This window comes from Drosophila novamexicana, unplaced genomic scaffold, assembly GCF_003285875.2.
Source record: "Drosophila novamexicana strain 15010-1031.04,08,12 unplaced genomic scaffold, DnovRS2.1 tig00002159-arrow-arrow-pilon, whole genome shotgun sequence".
NCBI lineage: Eukaryota > Metazoa > Arthropoda > Insecta > Diptera > Drosophilidae > Drosophila > Drosophila novamexicana.
Window position 1 is genome coordinate 66,907 of NW_020824951.1, and position 22,130 is coordinate 89,036.

At 48.9% G+C, this 22,130-nt stretch overlaps 4 protein-coding genes across 5 annotated transcripts; 2 read left to right on the forward strand and 2 right to left on the reverse strand.

The window, feature by feature from the left end:
• Window positions 1-721: 721 nt before the first annotated feature.
• Window positions 722-2,004, reverse strand: LOC115769007 (RNA polymerase II subunit A C-terminal domain phosphatase SSU72). Its single transcript, XM_030713716.1, has 3 exons — window positions 1,521-2,004; window positions 1,191-1,449; window positions 722-1,078 (listed from the first exon to the last, which is right to left on the reverse strand). The coding sequence occupies exons 1-3, from the start codon at window positions 1,745-1,747 to the stop codon at window positions 977-979; spliced, it is 588 nt and encodes a 195-aa protein (XP_030569576.1). The 5' UTR covers window positions 1,748-2,004; the 3' UTR covers window positions 722-976.
• A 184-nt stretch (window positions 2,005-2,188) lies between these two features.
• On the forward strand, window positions 2,189-8,002 carry LOC115769012. Its single transcript, XM_030713723.1, has 4 exons — window positions 2,189-3,347; window positions 5,601-5,915; window positions 6,015-6,525; window positions 6,887-8,002. Exons 2-4 carry the CDS (start codon window positions 5,787-5,789, stop codon window positions 7,792-7,794), a joined length of 1,548 nt encoding a protein of 515 aa, XP_030569583.1. The 5' UTR covers window positions 2,189-3,347; window positions 5,601-5,786; the 3' UTR covers window positions 7,795-8,002.
• Window positions 8,003-8,286: 284 nt separating this feature from the next.
• Window positions 8,287-15,868, reverse strand: LOC115769005 (protein ELYS homolog). The gene is made up of 6 exons (XM_030713714.1): window positions 15,576-15,868; window positions 14,228-15,523; window positions 13,682-13,872; window positions 12,785-13,615; window positions 8,821-12,655; window positions 8,287-8,764 (listed from the first exon to the last, which is right to left on the reverse strand). The coding sequence occupies exons 1-6, from the start codon at window positions 15,688-15,690 to the stop codon at window positions 8,715-8,717; spliced, it is 6,318 nt and encodes a 2,105-aa protein (XP_030569574.1). The 5' UTR covers window positions 15,691-15,868; the 3' UTR covers window positions 8,287-8,714.
• Window positions 15,869-16,412: 544 nt separating this feature from the next.
• On the forward strand, window positions 16,413-21,684 carry LOC115769009 (exportin-5). 2 transcript variants are annotated; one of them, XM_030713720.1, is made up of 2 exons: window positions 16,413-16,753; window positions 17,354-21,684. In XM_030713720.1, exon 2 carries the CDS (start codon window positions 17,419-17,421, stop codon window positions 21,133-21,135), a length of 3,717 nt encoding a protein of 1,238 aa, XP_030569580.1. In that variant the 5' UTR covers window positions 16,413-16,753; window positions 17,354-17,418; the 3' UTR covers window positions 21,136-21,684. The 2 variants fall into 2 exon arrangements, with proteins under 2 accessions (XP_030569580.1, XP_030569579.1); XM_030713719.1 differs by lacking the exon at window positions 16,413-16,753 and adding an exon at window positions 17,157-17,281.
• Window positions 21,685-22,130: the final 446 nt, after the last annotated feature.

The following is a 22,130-nucleotide window of genomic DNA, read 5'->3' on the forward strand; positions in this document are numbered from 1 at the left end:
ATGACTCGGCATATGCATACGCTTGCGTGTGTGTGTGTGTGTGTGTTGTGTGTACTGTTATCAGTGACTCGCCGCGAATCCATCAACAGGTGAATGAATTGAACATATGTAAACGCAAAGCCGACAGGTAAATCGCAAACACTTGGCTTATCGTGTAACGGAAACTGATAATGATGATAAAATGATTGTGCGTACAGTAAACACTCGCCTAACGAACGTATTCGAGAATATATTTGAATCAATAAAGAGAAGATTTTGTTGTGTGTTTTTTTTATTACGAAAATTGAGCTTTAAATTGAAATGCTGAAAAATAGACAATTTCGCAATTTGTTGTTAAACAATTTCGATTCGTTTATCTACAGTCATTTGTATTTGTTGATTTGCTATTTTGTATTATATTCGAGCGGACATCATCTACCTGAGCGGTAATCTAATGGTAGGTAACTGAGCAGGTGTCCGTCCGTTCATTCTAATTGGTTCGATTTCGGCTAGTTTATTTAAAATGCCAATCGTTTTGTCTATTATAATGCATATCGAAATAGTTCTTTGATTTATATTTACAATCAAACTAGAAATAAACGTTGAGAACATAATAAAATTACAATAATTTTAGCACGATTTGTGTAGGACAAGAGTCTAAAGCCGCGTTTACATATACATATATACATATATATGTGTGTGTGTATATATATATATATATAACTATATATATTTGTGTATATAGCACATGCAGTTAACACATATTACAATTTTATTGTATCATTTGTTGTTGTTGTTGTTGTTGCTGGAAAATTCGACTTGTTCGACTTGGTTTGTTCCACGTCCTATTGGTAGACATATGCATGTTGACATAAATAATCGATCTGCTCATCATATATACAAATCTTAAAGTCTCGATCTCGATCTCGATATCTATGGTCAGTGGAGCGCAGGTGATTGTTTGGACATGTACCGTTAACCGACCTCCTCGGCGCTGTCAGTAAAAGAGTACAGAGTGCAGAATTACTCGATTTCTTCGCTCCTCAAATTCCTGTATCATTTCATCGATATCATTATCGATATCATTCGATTTCGCCATCTGCAAAGTGACCAACGCACCAAAAAAAAAACCAAAAAAAAAAACATGGGGCAGCATTAACTAAGCAACATCTGTTTGAAATCTGGCGTGTTTTGCCATTTAATGAATTTACCAAATTGAGCATGTCCGTTATTAGAAATGCGCCCATCAGTGCATCCTCCGCATTGTCAACAACATCGACATTTAGCACATGTACGGGCCGATTATCCACCGAGTCCATCGATTCCATGTGCATCACAACCAAATCGTAAACACGCTCCTCTACGGTTATTATAATATCAAATTGCTCTTTGGTTTCTTGAAAGCGTTCCGGGCATTTTTTGATGCGCCGATTCCGGTCCAGCATGTGCAGCAGACCGTTCTGTGTATAACTGTAACGTTTGTCGGCAAAAGATCAACATGATGAATTTGGCATTGTTCGCATTTAAATGCACGCACTTACAATTCTTTGTCCTTTGACTCTAGGTCACGGTAGATTTCCTCATAGCTGGTACCAAATTCGTAAACGTTGGGCTTGTCAAATGCGAGACCGGGCAGCTTGACCCGTTCACCGGTGCCGTAGGAGCGCACATTGAAGCCCTTTTTAGCGAGAAAATTGTGCGCCTCCATGGAGCGATTCATGTTCGATGAACAGACCACAGCAACGGACAATTTGCTCGGGTCAGTCATTGTTATTTGGCAGTGAAAATTATTACGTTATAAACCAGTAAAAATACGACTTAGATATTAACAACGGAATGACGATGGTCTTCGTCAATATTATTACAATGCGTGAGGTAAGGCGATAGACGGCCAATATATAATGGCGGTCGGCCGATAAATGCAACAGTGCTGCCCAACCAAACAATTTTGTTTCGGCTCGATTCGATAGGTGTGACCGCATGTGACACTGACAATTTTGTATCGATATATACTCACAACAGTTGTGGCAACGCCAACAACTTGTTTGACTGTTAAAAAAGCGTTACAAATATGAAAAACATGTCAAATGCAACCGTTAAATATTTTACTCGCCTATTTCAATTGTACTTTAGCAAAAAACTATGAAAAACAAATCAAAATATTATACAGCAAAGAAATAGAAAGATAAGTTTTAGTTGTTTAAAATTTTCATTATGAAAATCTATACGTATATTTGTATGTACATGTGCGATGAATGTTTGGTATGCAAGTTGAAGTAGACACAGAATGTTGTTATGTGGCAAGTTGCTACAGCAACAACCAGACGCCGAGAGCTCCCTAGCTAATGCAAAAGAGCGCACGCCCTGTGCCCCATCCAGATCCAGCCGGAACTCGTGGAATGCGGCTTAGCAAGTTGAAGCTACCGCTGCCGCTGCTTGTGGCACACCAACACGCGCTCTGTTTGCCTATACCTGGGACACACACACGCACACACACGCGCACACAGCTACAATTGCAGATGTGCAACATAGACAGAGCGCCGATCAGGTTCAGGTTATTTGCTTGTCGCACAGTGCATCAACATTCATTTAATTTTGTTTTATTTTTTGACTTTGAGTTGCATTTGGTAAATAATTGCAATTGTTAACAGTCAAATCGTTAACCATCTAAACGGTCACACTTGCAGTTATGTATATTCGAACGATCTGGCACGTTTGCACCGTCACAGTATGCTGCCAAGCAAGTGGCGCATGTGTACCACGGTGCGGCGGTGCTGTTTGTTATTTAAGCGTCAGCCTTGCGTTCGCTCTATCTCTCGCCCAGTGTCTGTGTGCGCGTGTGACTGTGCGTATGTGTGTGTGTGTGCGTTGCCCTGTTAACTGGTTATGCGAATAGTGGACGCAGCAGCCCCTGCGGCTAGAACCAACGGCTGATGCCAACTGCGGAGCTGGCAACGCCGACTGATAGTCGTTCTTTGTCACTTGATCGCTCTCATCGTTCACTTGTCGCACGCACACATACACTCACTCGCTCTCTCTCACACACACACACACAGAGACAGCGATGGCAGCCAGACTCTCCGCTTGGCCGTTTTGTTTTGCTCTGGCGTCCAGTTGCTGCTCGTGCCTCAAACCCGCCGCGTCGCGCTTCGTAACAACGTCTCTTGGCCAGAAAAATGCCGCTGCTGTGGCCCAGCTTGGCCTAGACCCGTTCATCGATATACATTTTCATTTCAACATATTAAGTTTTTGGCATTTATTTTTTTTAATTAACTTAGCCATGGCTATGCAAATGTCACAGGCGCCGCACGGAAATTAAAGCAAGAAAAAGGCCAACAACAAAAATATATAACAAAACTAACAAAAAGGTAAACTTGTTTAACAACTTGCATTGCAGCGCCCCAAACAGTGTTTACACACATACATAAATATGTACACACACACACATACATACATATTTGTATATGTTTTTTTTTTCGGTGTTTTGTGCATGTGCCAAATTGCAAGGCAATCAAAAATTTCGCCTCAACTCATCTGTGGATTCGTGTAAAACAACAAAACGAAGAAAATACTCTTCTGTGCAGTTGGTCGCACTTGCAATACCCTTGCCGTGCAGAAAATACATATGTTATATTGCTAGTGTATATGCAGTTATTAACCAGGGTTGCAGGCTCGACAACAATTTGTCCTTGGTTCGGTTCACGGTTCGCGTGCAACCTTGCCGCATCAGCGTTGCCAGACGCCGCTTAAAAAACGGCAGCCTAGTACGCTGTTTAACAAAAAGAAGCTAAAAAAAAAAAAGTAGCTGGACTAGCTTTAAAATTTGTTATATATATACATTTTAGCTTTAAATGTTAGCTGTTTGCGGCTGCTGATCGCTGAAAATGCTGAACTTTTTGCTGAATATGATTCCGATTGGGTTTTCAACTTCGATATAACATAATACGAACCACGATGTAGTTAAAGAGTATTTCAGACTTTTACCTTTACCTTTATCATAAAGTAGTTAAGAGAGTGTTCGTTCAATTTAGTTTTTTTTTTTCTGGAGTTTTCCAAAGAAGAGCTTGTCGAGAACAAATTGTAATACCCATTGGCAGGGTATTAGCGAAGACAACGAACTGGCTTTGGTCAGCTAAAAATTGGTGCTTAATTAATTTGAATTGTGTTTTCCACATAAGTTCGCCAAGGATAATTTCGGTTAAGTAAATCTAAAGTATGCCAAGTCAGCGCAGATTTAAATATGGTTCGCTTGGGCAACTTGACTCTACGTGTTTTTAGCCACTTAATTCTTGGAGGCAATCGCCAGCTCTAGCTGAGCGTGCGAATGGTTCTGCATTCAGTACGTCTATCTAAGTATTTGAGCCTAGCCTGCCTGGCTGCATGTTAAAAAACGCTAAAGAAAGAAATTAAAACGGTGGTAAAGTGGGCAATAACTCAGTTAAATGGCGATCCTCTGTCTATGAGACTCGAAGTTATCGGGCAACTAGTTGGAGGCCTTACTTGAATAAACTAATTTTCATATTTATTCTGTTGAGGCCTATTCCACCCATTTTCAGAATTTTCAAAATAGGTTTAAATTCAAGGTTTTTTGCAAATTTCACAAGCAGTTGCGGATTTTGCGAAAAGCGTGAAAAGCGACACAAATCAATTTTCACGTAGATCTTTGAAAATATGAAAAGTAGGATGAAGATAGTAAAGTTTCTTAACGCCAAAAAACATCAACATAAGGTGACTACAATAAAATTATAAGCTGTCCAGCTCTTGCGGTGTGGTTCGTTTGTCACCAATCAGTCATTCAGTCAGTCAATCTGACAGTCAGTCCGTCAATCAAGCAATCAATCAGTCAGAGTTAGTCTGTCGATCAGACAGTCAGTCGATCAGACAGTCAGCTCGTCAAGCAGACACTCAGATAGCAAGTCCGTCGATCAGTCAATCAACCAGTCAGTCCTTCAATCAGACAGTCACACAGTAAGTCCGTCGATCAGACAGTCGATCTTTAGTCACTTAGTCAGTCAATCAAAGAATCAGTCCGTCAATCAGTCAGTAAGTCAGTCAATCTTAAGTCAGTTAGTCAGTCAATCTAAGAGTCAGTCCGTCAATCAGCCAGTCAATCTTTAGACATTTAATCAGTCAATCTGTCAGTCAGTCCTTCAATCAGTCAATTAATCGATCAGTCACATCATCAATCAGACAGTCAGTGGATCAAACTGACAGTCAATCAGTCAGTAAGTCAGTCAATCTTTAGACATTTAATCAGTCAGTCCGTCAATCAATCGATCAGTCACACCATCAATCAGACAGTCAGTCGATCAAACTGACAGTCAATCAGTCAGTAGGTCAGTCAATCTTTAGTCAGTTAGTCAGTCAATCAAAGAGTCAGTCCGTCAATCAGTCAATCAATCGATCAGTTAGACCATCAATCAGACAGTCAGTTGATCAAACTAACAGTTAGTCAGTTTGTCAGTCAGTCAATCAGTTATTCAGTCGATCAGTCAATCACGCAGTTTATATATAGTATATCGAATATTATCGTCATATAATTAGTAGTTTTCTTATTAGTATTAGTAATATAATTATAAATATAAATAATTATTGTTTTATTTCTATAAATATCGTTTCAGTTGCATAGACACCGCGGCACAAGGCAATCATTATGTGAACCACCCGTGGAACTGCGAGACAGACTTACCCAGGCAGCAGCAGCAGGAGCAGGAGCAGGATCAGTTGCAGGTGTCATCGGCAGCAAAACATAGCAGTTGGAGGAGGAAGAAGCAGAGCAAGGCAGGGCCTAACTGGCTGGACAGGAAATGCTGAAGCACGCCTCGAATGCGAGCACGGCAACTGCCGCGGCGCCCGTCAACGGCCAGCTGCTGCGCACGGCCAACGGCGGCAGCAACAGCAACAACAACAACAACAACAACAATAGCAGCAGCAGCAGCAGCAGCAATCCACCCTCAGCGTCGGCGGCAACAACAACAACAGCAGCAGCAGCAACAACAAACGCCACCAGCCCCGTGCCGGGTGCAGTCGCAGTCGCAGCAGCAGCGGCAGCGGCGGGCGCTTCACCAACACCGGCAGCAGCTGCCGTTGCGAGCACCGCACGCAATATACACCTGCGACCGCCGCAGCCGCTCAACATAACCGCGCTGAATGCGTCCGCGTGCAGCGCAACGCTGCTGAACGGTGCGTTGCGTGCGGGCGGGGGCGGTGGTTCGACGCTGCTGAATATTGCAACGGCGCCGATGAAACCGTTAACGCCGCTGACGCCCAACGGTAATTGCAACGGTAATAGTTTGCATCATCACACGTATACGAACCAGCATATGTTGGCCAGCAGCAGCAGCCATCAGCAGCAGCAGCAGCATCCACTGCACAACAACAACAACAACAGCAATATGAACAACAATAACAACAATATGCACAATTATAGCCACTGCAACAATTTGGGCATTAATCCAAATTCTGTGCTGCAGGCGAGCGTCAAGCCCACAAAACATGGCCCGGGACCGCGCGAAGTGCTGACCAGTCTGGGTCTGCTCTGTTTGGGTGAGTGGCAGCACTTTTGCTTTTTCGCATTTATTGGCGCCATTTTCTCTGGCAGCGCTGCCATCTAATAGTTCGTTCGGCTAAGCTCGGCTATCGCAGTTGCGCTTAACTTACAAGAGAAATTCACTGTTTATTTTTTTACCTTCTGATGTTGCTTGCAGTGCAAATTAAAGTGTATTTTGTGCAATTGCATATTGTCTACTTGAAGCTGTCACTTGGCGGCAGTTGAACAGCAATAATCATGCTTTGTGGCAGCGTTGCCACCTAACAGTTTTCTTTGCGCAAGTCCGTTAGTTTTGAAAAGCCGAACTTTGTTTATTTTCGCATTTCACTGATATTTCACTTGTTATTCTCATTGCAGTTTCCCTGCTGTTGGCGCTGCTCTCGCTGATCTTTCTGCTAAAGATCTCGCCGAACAGCCGCGAGGATGCACTGACGCGCAGCATCAGCAGCGAGGATTTCATCATTGTCTACGATGTGACCCTGGCACTGTGCGCCTTGTCGCTCTCCCTGAATCTCTGCTGCCTGCTCGTTTGCGCCATACAATTTCTGTTTGCCGTCAAGCTGTTGCGCTCACCCATGTTCGATGGCCGGGACAACAAGTATCTGGAAAAGTCGAGTGCGAGCCGTACGTGCGCTGTCAGCGGCTTTTTCATCTCCATACCCGTCTTTCTGACCGGCATCATATTGTATACGTTCAATCATTTCCATTCGACGCCGGCGATCATCACGAGCGTCCTCATCGGCGTGGGCATTGTCTTCTGCGGCGGCGCCATGGTCCACAACGTGTTCGTCTGGCAAAAGGAGAAGACAATCAGCTACCGGAGTCCGCCGTTGCCGCTGAACATGTCACTGCTCTCAACGGCGACGACGCAGCTGCCGCCAGTTCAGCTATTTAACAATGCCGGCTGCCAGCCGGTGATGCCGCTCTATGGACAACAGAATCATCATTCCATGCTGCAGCATCATCCCACATCGGTGACGCCCGTTTCGCCCAATCATTCGCACGGCAGCTTCAATCCGCTGCTGTGCGCTGCCAGCGCCAATAACAATAATAATAATAATGGTATCGGTGGCATCATCAATTCGCCGTTCCTGGTGCGCCCGGCGACGGCAACGCCGCCAACACCCAAACCGATTGCCATTGCTGCCAATGGTAGCTGCCTGATGGGACGCGAGGCCAGCGGATCGGTCAGTCCAGGCATACCGCCGACGCTGGACATGAGCAACATAACAATTTCGCTGCATGAGCTGTCCACGTTGGTCTAGACGCGAAATCCATGCCAGTCCCAGTGCCCCCCACAAATACAAATAAGCGATAAGCATAGCCGTTAAATTTAAATGTATAAGTATCTGTGTAGCTGTAGACGACATCCACCGTAAAGTGTTTAGCTTTAATGATGTCCCACTTGCCTGCCGCCCTGTTGCCGTTTATGTTTTAAACTGTTGTATATATTTGTATATAGCTATAAAGAAAATTTTAATACATATTTAATATATTTAAACTTAACGTCTCCCCTGCGCTCAATCGATACTTAAATCTGTAACGTCGCCTGCTGTTATCGATATATGTATATCGTTTTGTTGGCAAGCTGTGCCAAACGATTGGGCAACGCCAAAAACACATGCCAACAGTTTGCAACATTGAAAATCTGCAGATCCTTTTTGTAATTATTTTGAATTTTTTATCATGTCAATTGATTTATATTTTTTGTTCAAGTGTGTTAAATCGTTCGCCTGCCCTCCAATGACAACATTTACGTTTTCAACTGTTGTATATAATTGTATATAACTATAATGGTTTTTAATACATATTTAATAGATTTATATTTTTGTTGTGTTCGATGTGTGCAATCGATTATTTTGCCAGAAATCGAACAACGAAGCTCGCTGTTATCGATATATCGTGGCCGTGTAACAAATGAAGTTTAAAACTGCCAAACGATTGGGCAACACCAAACACACATTCCAACAGTAGTTATTCCCATTTAAAATGTTTGAAATTCCTTATGCAGATGCTTCAAATCTAACTTTGCCGCGTCTTGGCAATTTGAATCCGATTAACAACAAACCAAAATAAAAAATAATAAAATACAAAATTCCAAGCTAATGTAAATTTTGCATCAACTTCTGCCAAATAAGTAAGTTTGTTTGCGTGTGTGTGTGTGTGTGTGTGTGTGCAGGCAGCTCTACTTCTTGGATCTTCCCCGTTTCTTGGGCGGCACAGATGCTTCACTTACTGCAAATATGTTAAATTGTAATTGAGGCCCATTTAAATGAAAGCTGACCACTTACCATCGGGCACGTCTGCTGCCGGTGCAGGCGGCTGCTCAGCTGGCGGCACCTCCAAGGTGCTGCGTCGACTGCGCAGATTCCTGGGTTCGACTGGCGGCGCCTCCTGTTTTTGCTCCTCACTGCCGCTGGGCTTGCGTGCACGTCTGCTCCTGGCGGGCAATAAAGCCGGCGGCTCACTGCAGCTGCGAGGTTTACGTGTGGGCGTGCCGCTGTCTGATTCCTGTCCAGCAACAGCGGCTATAGAACCCCAGCTGCCCACGGCCGGACTGCTGGCCAGCTGGCTGAGATGTGTGCGCGAACGTGTACGCGGCAACGCTGGCGATTCGCCAGCCTCCTCAATGGCCTCCAAGGGTCGGGCCAAAAGCTTTCGCCGCCGCTTGGGCGTGGACACCGGCACCGTTGAGATGGGCGGCAAGGAGCTGCCGCGCAAAACGCGACGCATGCTGGCCACAGAATCGTCGCTACGCAAACGCCTTTGCCTTTGCGCTGGTTGTGCCACCGGCGGCGTTGCGGATGCAGCCGTGGACGCGTCGGGCGTCAGCTGCTCCTCGCTGAGCGCGCTGCTGCTGCGGCGGCGGAGCGAACGCAGCTGGCGTCCGGTAACTGGTGACGGTGTGCTACGATTGGAGGATTCACTGCGACGCTGATCATCGCTGCGCAGCCGTATGCTGCGCTCCGGCACCGGCGGTGTTCCGGTTAAGCTTTGGCGTGTGCGTTTGATGCGCACTAACGGCTGCCTGGCAGCCTCCTCAATTGTGGGCAGGGTTGTGGCCACAGAGACGCGCACCGGTTCCTCCACCTCATCCACCTGCTCCTCCCCCTCCGGCGCCTGCTCAGTATCGGATAGTGTCAGGCAGGGATCGAACTCCACATCGGAATCTAGACTAATGGGCTGCTCAAGTGTGCGTGGAGCTGCCTCTGTCATATCCACATCCATAACCAGTTCGGCGTCATAGTCTGTCGCCTTAGCAGCCGGCACTGTCATCTCCCTCTCCATGTCCAGTTGATCCTTGTGCTCGCTAAAGGCAACCGTGGCCACCGACTGATTGCTGGAACCGGCATCCGATGGAGTAACCAACACAATAGCAGCTGGTGCAGCTGTTGCAGCTGGTCTAGATGGTGCTATCGACTGTTGCAGCTCGGCGCTATCCAAGCTGTCCAAGTTGATGGTGTACGAGTCGCTGTTGGCCGTTGCGCCCAACGAGGGGCATGGCACTTGGGTAGCCGGCGGCACGGATTCGTCCTGCTGCTTGAAGGCGAACAGCTCGGCGCTGCTGCAGGCAGTCAGCGGCTCCGGACGCGCCACATAGCCGCGCACCTCGGTGCCATCGAGCGCAATGACGCACTCATCCTCCTCGTCCAAATCGTCGTCCTCCTCCAAGGAGCCCTTTGTGGTGTCCAGATCATCCACCGTCTCCAGACTGTTGGCACGATACAGCGAACGATTGGAGCCACCTGCGGCGGCGCCGCCATGCGCCGCACGCGGCGGACTCGATGTCTGCGAGACGTTCGTATCGCTGGGCAGAAACGAGGTGGGCGTATGCGAGGTGGGCGAGCGGGAGTTGCTGATCGAATTGGTTGACTCCACAACAATGGAATAAACCGGCGCATCCTGACGTGCTTGTCGTGTGCCGACCACGCCCGAAGACGACATGTCCGATAGCTCGCTGCTGACGCTGTAGCTGGGCGAGTCCCGATTGTAGTTGAGGGTGGCGGGCTCCTCGTTGCTGGAATGCGAGCTTTGCTCCTCCTCCTCCTCGTCCTCCTCATCTTCCTCTACTTCCTCTTCTTGTTCTGGCTGTTGTTGTTGTTGCACCGGCTGCTCCTCCTGAACCTGCTGCTGCTGCTGCTGCTCCTCTTCCTCCTCCTCCTCCTGCTGCTGCTGCTGCTCCTCTTCCACCTCATCCTCATCCAGGTCTATGTAGGCTGTAGTAGCTGTTGTTTTCGCTTGCTCCGCCGGCTGTGGCTCCTGCTCGGCCGCTTGCTCCAGCGCCAGCGTCATATCATAGCTGGACATGCCCAGCGTGGTGTCCAGCATGCGCAACATTTGTGGCTGCGTCGGTGGCTGCAGCAATGAGGACGGCATGGACCATGCCTGCGGCGATGTGCCTACACTCGGCTCATCCATGTCGCCGCAAATGGTCGTGCGCTCCGAGATCTTGACTGTGCTGCTCGTGCTGGCCACCTCGCACATCTTCGAGGAGCAGACAGGCGGCACAAATTCATTTAACTGCAACGAACCCGTCGTACTGCCCATATGGACCGTGGCAAAGCTGCCGAAGCCGCTGCTCTCCTGCTGGCTGCTGCGCGCCAGCAACAAGGAACCGCGTGGCTGTGGACCAGTTGGTGGCGCCATTGCTGCACGTTGCTCCTGGCTGGAATCAACAAAGGAAACATTGGCCGAGGCCAACGGCGACAGGTACTCGGAGTCCGTATCCGAATTGGAGCCGGAATCGTGGGGCTGCTGCTGCGGCTGCTGCTCCTGCTCCACCTCGGAACTGGGACTGGGACTGGCTGGCTGTTGCTCAATTTCCACAAATATTTCATCAGTGCCCTCCTCCTCCTCCTCTTCCACCTCTTCCGGTTCCTCTATCACCATCATCTCGACATCCTGGTCACTGGCCGCCCGCGCAAAGTCATCCAGCGGAATGGGCGGCATAAAGCTGAAGCTCTGCCGCTCGGCCACCAGGGGCTGCGCTGACTGGCACCTGGAGCGACGCCGCTTGAGTATGGTGGGACGCAGCTGCTCCTGGTTAGTGACTGCTGCCGGCTCCTGTTGCACCGACTTGGGCATCAAATAGGCGGGCGGCTCCAAGAGCGCGGCCAGCTCGCGTTCATCGTGCAGCATTGGCGGCTGCTGCTCCTGCTCCGGCGCCAGCTCCTGTTCGGCCAGCTCTAGCGAACGTTGCACAAAGGTTTCCAACGCATTGCCGAATTCGAGGCGCGGTCGCTTTGAGGGCTGCTGCACAACATCCCGGCTGCAGTTGGCCAGATTCGGATTGAGCATACGCTTCTCCACATACTGAAATTGTGTGGGACGCACATGACGACGCAGCTGTGGCACATCCTTGACCGATTGGGCGGCATTACGGAGGAACGGCATATTCCGGCTGTTCAGCGTCTGCGCCTGCTTTCCGTTGGCATAGCGTGTGGCCCAATGGGCGCTCAGGGCGGAGCTCTGAAAGATGTTGCCCAGCTGGCCGTTGGCGTTCTGCTTGGCCAGCTGGCAGCTAAACGGCTCCGGCGATGGATTCCTCAGCTGATCCCCATTCAGTTTGTCGCGTATGCGAAAATATGTGCCAGCTATGGATTGGGTAACGGGCGCCATGGTGGTGCGATAGGCGGACAATATGCCGCTCGTCTCATCATTGGGTCCCTGCTCACGCTCGGCGGCCACCTCATCCATAAAGGACACGGCCTCAATGTACTTGCAGCGCTTGAGCAACAGTATCAACTGCACACAGTCCGTGGCCCGGGTCTTGCACTGGCGCAGCTGGCGATAGACGAGCTGCTCCTCGTGTTCCCGCAGGCACAAGGTCGCCAGCACCGTAAACTTGCCATTCAGTATGCAATGCCGGAAGAAACGCTCCAGCAGCGGTCGACCATCGTCGTCCATATAGATGCGTGCATGATGAAATGCCTCCGGTATATTATTATTGGCCAGCAGCACCTGCAGCTTTAGCTCCGACGATATAAAGCCCGGTGGCATGTGCACCACCTGCATCGCCTCTTGATTGGCTCTATGGGCGAGCAGTGTCTCAATCAGATGCTTGGTCTGCCATTCCGTGTAGCTGCTGTGACCAAGGCGTCCTCTGTACAACACATCGATCGTTTGCTGAGGGAGAGACAGACAGAGAGAGAGAGAGAGAGAGGGAGGTTAAGAGCGAGGGAAGACTTCAATTAGAGCGAGACAGACTGATTGTTTGACTGACTGGCCGATGATCAAGAGGCTAGCAGAGCTTACCTCGTAGTCACCGTTGTCCAGAAACCAGAAGGAACGCGCACACTTCAGCAGCGGCTCGGCTATGCCGAACGCCATGGCAAAATCCTGATAGAGTGGCCTTTTGCGCTTTGGCACGAGCAGCTGGTCCACGTCGTGCAACACATACAGCATTAGCTCGTGCTTGTGATCCAGCTTGGCATCGGGCAGCAGCATGAGGCGCATCAGCGATTGCAGTGTGCGCGGCGGATAGAGGCCATCTTGTTCGCTTTGGCGCTGCAGTCCAGCCTTAAAGCCGGAATGCTGCAGCTGCTCATCAATGTAGAGCCTGATGTGTTGATTCTGACGCTGTCGGGCACGACGATCGGCATACTCGCGCCGTATGAGCTGCAGGGGCTGCTGCTGCTGTTCGCTGCTCTCCGGCAAAATGGCCCGATCGATCAGCCAGTAAAGTATGCGCTGGTATTCATATAGAACGGTTAGCGCGCGCTCTGTGGCGCTCAGATCCTCGACCAGCTCGTGGCCGAGCCGTGCCTTGCCCAGCCGGACTAGGAACGCTTGCAGATTCTGCAGCTTGTAGAGCTGACCGTTTAGCTCCTGGTACTCTTTGCGCTCGCGCTCGTCCAGCGCATAGCCGCCATAGTCAAAGATGCCCTGACAGAGCTCCGAGCAGCGCGTCTTGATCTGGCCCGCACGCTTCACGATCCAGTTGGTCAGTATGGACAGGGTTAGCTTCGTGGGACTCATCATATTGCACAGATAGCTGCCGTCCATGCAGTTCCTGGCGCAGCTGTTCAGCAGCCAGAGGCGATCCTGCTCCAGTCCCATCGACAGCAGCAGCTCGTACATTTCGCGCTGCACAAAACAAGGAACAGCGGTTAATTGAATGATACGCAAAATGGATGTTTTTTTTGCACTTACCCTGGAGAGCGAGACATTTGGATCGTATTCATGGAACTGCGGCAACAGGCGCAGTTCTATGATCTCCTCCAGATAGTATTTCGGATTTAGGAACACATTGCCCTTGTTGTAATACAGCGAGTTCAAGAATCGACGCTGGACACCCATGTACTCAAAGTGGCAACAGCCCGTAATTGTCATCAGGAAGCAATCTGAGGGTGGGCGGTTAGTCAATCAATATTTTATTATTAATCTATTCAATTAATGCGCTTGGAAAGCTTTAAAGCTGCAGAAAGTTGTGCCTTTAGGCAGCTCTTAGTTATAATGTGCTTCAAAGCTGTTAGATGCATTCAACTCTAGCTGAAAATATGATTCGAAAGCTATTTAAAGCTTCCACAATTGTTTGTATATGCTTTTTAGGATGTCGAAAGCTCTTTAAAGCTGCTGAATAAAATCAACTCAAAGGCAAGTTAGACGTGAGCCTCTTTAGATGAGCTTTAAGTAAGCCTTAATCTTAAGCCAATTGAATGAATACAGCTTTTAAGCTGTTTTGCAAAGACCACTCACCGAACGACAGTGCCTTGGGATAGTAATAATCATCGTGACGTTGCATGGATATAAAAGGAATAATGGAGCGCGAGTCCAGCTGCATGCTGAGCGCAGCATACTGGCCGCTGAAGACGAAGCCGCATAGATAGTCGAGCTTCTCGTCCGGTCGCGGCGAGCTGGGCATTTCGTCCTTGTACCATTGATTGATGTCGAACAATATGAGCTTGTTTCTGTTGTCCGTGTGCGAGTGCCAGCTGATGGCGGTCAAAATGGTGCCATAGTCGCCGGATAGCGCAAATGTGGACGCTGTGCCGCAGCTCATCAGCGAGCAGCTGCCATTGTCCAGCGCCAGACGAATGCGCGTGGTGGCGCTCTGAAAGTCGCGCATATCAAAATCACAATTCTCAACGGACAGTGCGGAGCGCCTGTAGTTCAGCGAGTGCAGCGAGGCCATCAGATGATCGCCCGAATTGTAAACGGAGCATATGTAAAAGCACGGCTGCGGATCATCCGGTGGCTCAATACAGCAGAGACCAACAACCGGCGCCGGCTGCTGATCGGCTGGCATGCGCAACTGTGCCACCAGCTGCAAGCGTCTCAGGTCATAGGCACAGATGCGTCCATCGTGCAGGCCGGCAGCAAAGCCCGATATCAATGGCAGCGGTATCAGGCTGGTAATGGCATTCCGTGCCGGCACGGGCATATCAAACTCGAGCGCCACATGAACATCCTGTTGGCGGCAACGTCGCAGCTTCCCATCCAGGCGTTCCAATGCAGCCGCATCGCGCACAGACACGCACATGAGATCGCTGCGCTGAACCTCGCTATCCGGGAGCACAACGTTTGTGGAGCGATTGGCAATCGCTTGGCTGGCGTTGACATCCAACAGCAGCACGGTGCCGGCATCTGTGCCCAGTGCCAGGCAGCCATCGAATTGACGCAAAATTGTGCTCGCGCACAGGCGCTCGTTCAGGAAGGTCATCGATCGGGTACTAATGCCCGCCGCATTGAGGTCAATATAGCGCAGCACCTGACTATTTGTGGGCGTATAGATGGCCAGCTGTGTCCGGCCCGGCACCAGCTCAATGCAGACGGCCAACAGTATGCGACGGCCAATGCCAGTCGGGAACAGCTCCTGTACGCAGCGTATGCTGCTGCGCTGCCTGATCTTGCGCTCGTTCTCGCGCAGAAATGTGTAGCTAGCCACGCGGTAGCCATTGCTCAGCTGGCATATCAGAATAGTGGCTGCATCCGCATGCTGGCGCGTCAGCCAGCCCCAGCTGCCGTCATTTATGATGCCGCCAATATAATCGGCTGCAAGTGCCAAGAATATATATACATACATGCATTTAAGCGCACTACTTACCTGCGATGCTCCGTTCGTCGATCTGCTTGCCAAACACCTCCTCATATCCAGGTATGGAGCGCTCCGGAAATTTGGATGCACGGTTATCAATCAAGCCAATTTCATGCCACTCCATTGCTAATTAATGTGATATTTGCATCGAATATTAATGAAAATTGATGGTTATTTAATGGGTGTAATTCACTTGGCAGCTAAGTTTCGTGTGATTTCTATGCACTCGATTTGTGATATAAACTTTGAATTGATTTTGTTTTTCTAGCTAGCTAGATTTTAGTTTTTGGGCAATGCGCTTCGTTTTGACATTTTTGCACACATGCCGGCCGTTGTTGTTGTTGTTTTGTTTGGCTCCAGACGCCGTTGCTCTGGCAGCAGACAGTGTTGGCAAGCGCTCATCTGGTTATATCGCCGGTTATGCACAGGCTAGTTAGCGATAGTTGAACTGCAGACGAGGCGCGATTGTTGAAAATTAATATTTACATATATATTATTACAAATAGGAATAAGCGCTTGAAGCAGTTCAAAAACTCGTTTGAAATAAATCATACATCATTTAGCACTTAATAAGCAAAAGTTAAGTAATCGATATAAGACTTATTGTGATTATTTGTCGTATTAGCTTGCCAACAGCAATATTTGGTCATATTGCATGAAAACAGCGCTGATTTATACATTTGAAATGCCCACCAAATCCGTTTCAATAATGTTTCGCAACATCGCGAATATCATGGAGCAACACTGTGTACATCCAAGAAGCCTATCGATTCATCGTGTATCGCACTTAATTTGCAATCGACTCAGCATGCTGCGTTCCTTGCAGACAAAAACGTAGCCCCCCGGAAAAAGACATATTTTTACTAGCTCAAATAATTTCAAATGTGAAACACATTCTATTTTAAATGTGGCTTCTGGTTTGCGATACGTGTAAATGCGACTTAAATACCAACTTGTAAGCCATATAAATTGCATAGAGCGATACCGACACGACAGCTAAGCAGCTAATCGCAATCGCATACGTCTGGGGGCCCTAACCGCATTGGCGAAAAAATTCCGCACAACATCAGCAGCAGCAGCAACACAAAAATCGAAAGTACACACGCGCGCGCAACAGAGGCGGCGGCCAAGCCAAGAAGTAGCAGAAGTATTTAGCATTAAACCCAGATCGAATACCGGCAAACCGGGTAAGACAATAAACAGTGTGCATAAACAGTGTAAACATTCCAGCAAATAGCAAATGGCAAGGATGGCAGCATTTCCGTTACTTTAGACAAACACGCATGCACACACACACACACGCATACGGACTCTATTCAAAGCTTAGCGTGAAGGAGAAACAACTTTGCAGCTAAATGTGCGCCAATACAAGTGCAACCATTTACCAACACTTGTACAAATTGAGAGATAATTATAAAAAAAAAAAACAATGTAGAACAGTTAGCTGCAAATTGCCGAAGTTTGAATACCCTACCAAATATGTAACATATGCGTTCTCTAAAAAAAAAAAAAACAAAAAAAATCAAAACATTCCAATTGTCTGATTGTGCGCTTGTCAAAACATATTGAAGCATGTTTTTACAAAATATGCTGAAAATACTGAAAATTTAAATAGTTTAACACAAATTCGTTGCCAAATGCCGCTTGCCGTTGGAGTTGCCTGCTTGAATGTGTTACACACTACGCGAGCGAATGCAGTTGCCCTTTGGGGGAGGGTATACGCCGCAAAAGAATTGCATTTTTAATTGAATTGATTGCAACATTAATTTGTATTATTTGTTTTGTAGGTAAACTCCACGCGAACATCGAACGATATATATATATTAAATAATATATATATACAGAGCTGAGGATGGCCCAGCATGGCGTTACGGAGGCGCTAGCCGCAGAACTAGCCAAGGCTGTGGACTTGATAATGCATCCATTGACCGTGCAGCAGGCACGCCTCGAGGCATACACGGCCTGTGAACGCTTCAAGGAGGAGTCGCCGCTGTGCGCACAGGTGGGACTTTATTTGGCCAGCTCGGTACAGTTCAATCAGCAGGTGCGTCATTTTGGGCTGCAGCTAATCGAGTACACAATCAAATTTAAATGGAATTGCATAACGCACGAGGAGAAGGTCTACATTAAGGATAATGCCATCAAGATGCTAAACATGGGCGTTGGCCCCGCCGAAGATCGCAGTCTCTTGCATTTAAAAGACGCCCTTTCGCGCATCATTGTCGAGATGATCAAACGCGAATGGCCGCAACAATGGTCCGACCTATTGCCCGAACTGTCTTCGGCCTGCAATAATGGCGAGGCACAAACGGAACTCGTGCTGTTGGTATTCCTGCGCCTTGTCGAGGATGTGGCACTGTTGCAGACCATCGAATCGAACCAGCGACGCAAGGACATGTACCAGGCGCTCAACAACAATATGAATGACATATTCGAGTTCTTTTTGCGGCTCGTCGAGCAGCATGTGAACGCGTTCCGTGAAACGACGCGGCTGGGCAACTATCACAAGGCGAACGCACATAGCCGGGTCGTCGAGATGGTGCTGTTGACATTGAGCGGCTTTGTGGAGTGGGTCAGCATAAATCACATCATGTCCAGCAATGGCAAACTGATGCATTTTCTATGCATTCTGCTTAACGACAAAGCATTCCAGTGCAATGCCGCCGAGTGCCTTGCACAGATCACAAATCGCAAGGGCCAAACCAAGGAGCGCAAGCCCCTGCTTCAGCTCTACGGCGAGGAGCCGTTGCGCTACATTTACACAGCCAGCCAAATGCCGGCGGACATCGTCAGCGCCCAGGCCATTGAACAGCAGCATAATTTCCTAAAGAAACTGATCCAGGTGCTTAATGGCATGGTGCAGCAATTGGTGGCGCTGTGGGGCAAGGATGAGGGCACACAACGGCCGGCGCATTTGGACATTATGTTCGAGATCCTGCTGCTGCTCGTGCAGCATCCATCGCTGACGATTGCGCATGGCGCTGCGCTTATTTGGCAGCTGCTGCTCAAGCACGAGGGCTGCTCCAAGGACTATCTGATGGTCAACAACATTCCCAAGCTCATACACACCATAGCGCCGCGCATTGTCAAAATACCCTATCCGAGCAGTGTGCCGGGCCAGCCGGATGCAGCGCCCAACAGCACCGAGGCCTATATACGACTGGAGTACGACAGCGAGGAGGAGTTTGCCGTTTATTTCTTTCGCTGTCGCACCGACTTCCTAGAGATATTCCGCCTGTCCACGCTCGTGCTGCCACTCATCACCTACGGCTACTGTGAGCAATGGCTGCAATTGCGTTTGCGTCATGCCCAAAGCGAACGGGAAAGCACCAACATGAGCTGCAGCGTACTCGATCCCATCTATCTAGAATGGGATGCGCTTGTCTGTGTGCTCGACGGTGTCCTTAGCCGCATATTGCTTGTCGCCGAACGGCCAGCGGTAGCCGGCGGCCTGCGCCTGCTGGAGGAGTGCCTCAAGCTGGAGACCAACAATCCGCTCATCTATTCCATACTACTCTCATGCATATCAGCGCTGTTTGTGTTCCTCAGCATGTCCTCGTGCCAGCTGACCCCCAACAATTGTGTTGCGATGAGCGGCGTGGCGCTGTTGCCGCGCGTTCTCGACAAAATCTTTCGTGCTTTGGTCCTGAAGCCGCCCAATGAGCTGGAAAAGGTGCAACAAAAGTCGGCCAAGAATTTGCGTCGTCATGCCGCCTCGCTGCTGGTCAAGCTGGCGCATAAATATCCTCTACTCTTGCTGCCCGTGTTCGATCAGATCAACAATCATGTCGAGTGTCTGCTAAAGGAGCCATCGTCGCCTTATCTATGCCGCATGATGCGCACAACGCTGCAGGAGGCGCTCATCCTTATCTCGAATCATTTCTGCGACTTTGAGCGTCAGACCCTCTTCATCGAGCACATTGTCCAGCAGAAGCGCAGCGAATGGCTGAGCTTTGGCGAGGCCTTCAAATCACCGCTGGAATTCATGCGCTTTGTCGGTCTGGACAAGCCGCCCGTCTTTGATTTCGACAGCGATCCATCGATTGTGAATCGTTCACGCATTTTGGATGCCCTGCATGTGGTCCTGGGCGTTGTCAAGCGCTGCACCTGGCCCGATGATCCGGATCGTGCACAACGCGGCGGCTTTGTCATCGGCTGCACCGATCTGGGCAATCCCATATGCCGCAATCCGGCCACCAAGCACGTGGTGCCGCTGCTCTCGCATGTGCTCAGCCTGATGCGTGTGCTAAACGAGCTGTTCCGGCCAGAGGCGCTGGCTGGCCTCTCCGAGGGCTATCGCAATATACACGGCATGCTGGAGCACGAAAAGAAGCTGCTGATGGGCATATGCGCCATACCGGCCGATCCGCTGGACACGACCATTAAAAAGGAACCGACTGCCTTTGAGAAAATGCAGACATTCATGACCCTGGTCACCGAGGGCTGCTACCATCTGATGGGCTCGGCCGGCCCCTCGCTGGGCCGTGATCTCTACCAGCTGCTGGGCCTGTCCGATGCCATCATTAGCAATGTGTTCAGCTGCATGGACATCATACCCGACTATCGCATGCGACCCATCATACGTGTCTTCTTCAAGCCTTTCGTCTACTCGTGCCCGCCCACATTCTATGAGCCGGTGCTGGTGCCGCTCTTTGCCCATTTGACGCCGCTGATGTGCGAGCGCCTGACCCGCCGCTGGATCTACATATCCTCGCTGTACGAGTCCGGCCAGCTAAATGGTGAGGTCAACGATACCCAGGAGGTGCTCGAGGATCAGCTAAATCGTACGCTTACACGCGAATATCTGGATGTGCTAAAGATTGCGCTAGTCGGCGGACAAATTGGTGCGGATCATGTGAACGCCGTCGGCGGTGCCAATGTGGTGGCCATGGAGAACGAAGAGCACTCCATGGACAGTGCACCGCAATCCCGTGCCGCACAATCCGCCCTGCTGTCGGACATTATCAGCGATCTGGGTGGCAAGCTGCTGCGCAACGGCCTGATTGGCAACTATATCCTGATGACGCTGCTGAAGGCGATCGCCTGGAACGATGGCATGTGCAACATGAAGGCTGTGAATATAGCGGCGCCCGTTATGCGCTTCCTGGCCGCCGAGCAGCTAATGGACGAGAATATGGCTGTGAGTGCATTTACAGCCGTGCTCCAGGGCATGCAGGTGCATGGCCAACACGAGGCCAATCAATCCGGCCTGATCACACTCGGCGTTCAGTTCTATGAGCTGTTGCGTCCGAAATTTCCCGTGTTAAGTGATGTCTTGCAGCATATACCCAGCGTGAATGCGGCGGATGTGCAAAAGTTCGATGAGAAAATCTCTGTGGCGCCCGTCAAGGGCAACAAGGTGGATCGGGCCAAAAAGGATATATTCAAGAAGCTAACCGCCCAGCTTGTCGGACGCAGCGTCAATCAGCTGTTCCGGCACGAGGTGCAAATCGCCAACTTGCCACCAATGCAGCCGGTTAGCCAAAAGAATGCCAGCACCAATACCGGCGACATCATGGACAGCAATCAAAATGCCAATCTGAGCAAGCTCTTCCGCACAGAGAAGTGACAGGAGGCGGCGGAGGAGCCGTCCCGATGCCGCCGTGCCGCCGCGGCGACGACTGAACATAAATTAATTGTAAACTAGTTAAGCAGCAGCTGCCGCAGCCGCAGCAGGAGCAGGAGCTGGTGCCGCAGCCAAAGCAGCAGCTGGTGCCGGAGCCGGTGCCGCTGACGAAGCCGGAGCCAGAGACTGGGTCTGCGTCTGCCAGCCACGATTTCTGGCGGTGCTCCCAAGGCGTGCCACAGACAAGTCTTGCAACACACACACCCACACACACCCTTTTTTTTATATATATATATATACATATATTAACTTTTTGCTATTATTTATTGTGTAACACATCTAACGTTTAAGTTCCTCCAGGCGCACTGTGCGTAAGCTGTACCCCCGCCCCCTCCCCCTCCCTTTCACACACACACACACACACACACCCTGTAGCAGCCTCAGCTGCTTTGCATGCAGTTCTTCACTTGTTAGGCGCCACAGCAGCTTTGTTATTTATTGTTCCGAAATTTGTTAATTATTTTGCACAAAATACGAAAAACGAAAAGAAGTTGAATTAAAAGCCAAAATTCAAAAATAGTTAAAAACTACAACAATAACAATAACAAACACCAAGTTAATGCTCGAAAAGCAATAAGATCGTCTCAGCATAGTTCAGCCCAATTTTTTATACCATAATAATAGTCAACAAAATATTCAAATTTGTATATTCGAAAAGAAAACAAAAAGAAAAAACGAAAAAAAAAAACAAAACACGAAGAATGCCCTTTAAAGAATAATATTGTATACATATATATTTATGAATATATATATATATATGGATATTTTCAAGTAATATTGAAATTACGCTTAGGGTTTAGTTAATAAGACAGGAGTTATTATTATATAATATGCATCTTGTATATGGACACACACACACACACACACACACATCGGGATACAATGCGAGTATATTTTACAATATTCAAACTGAAATTATATTTTTAAAAGCGAATAAA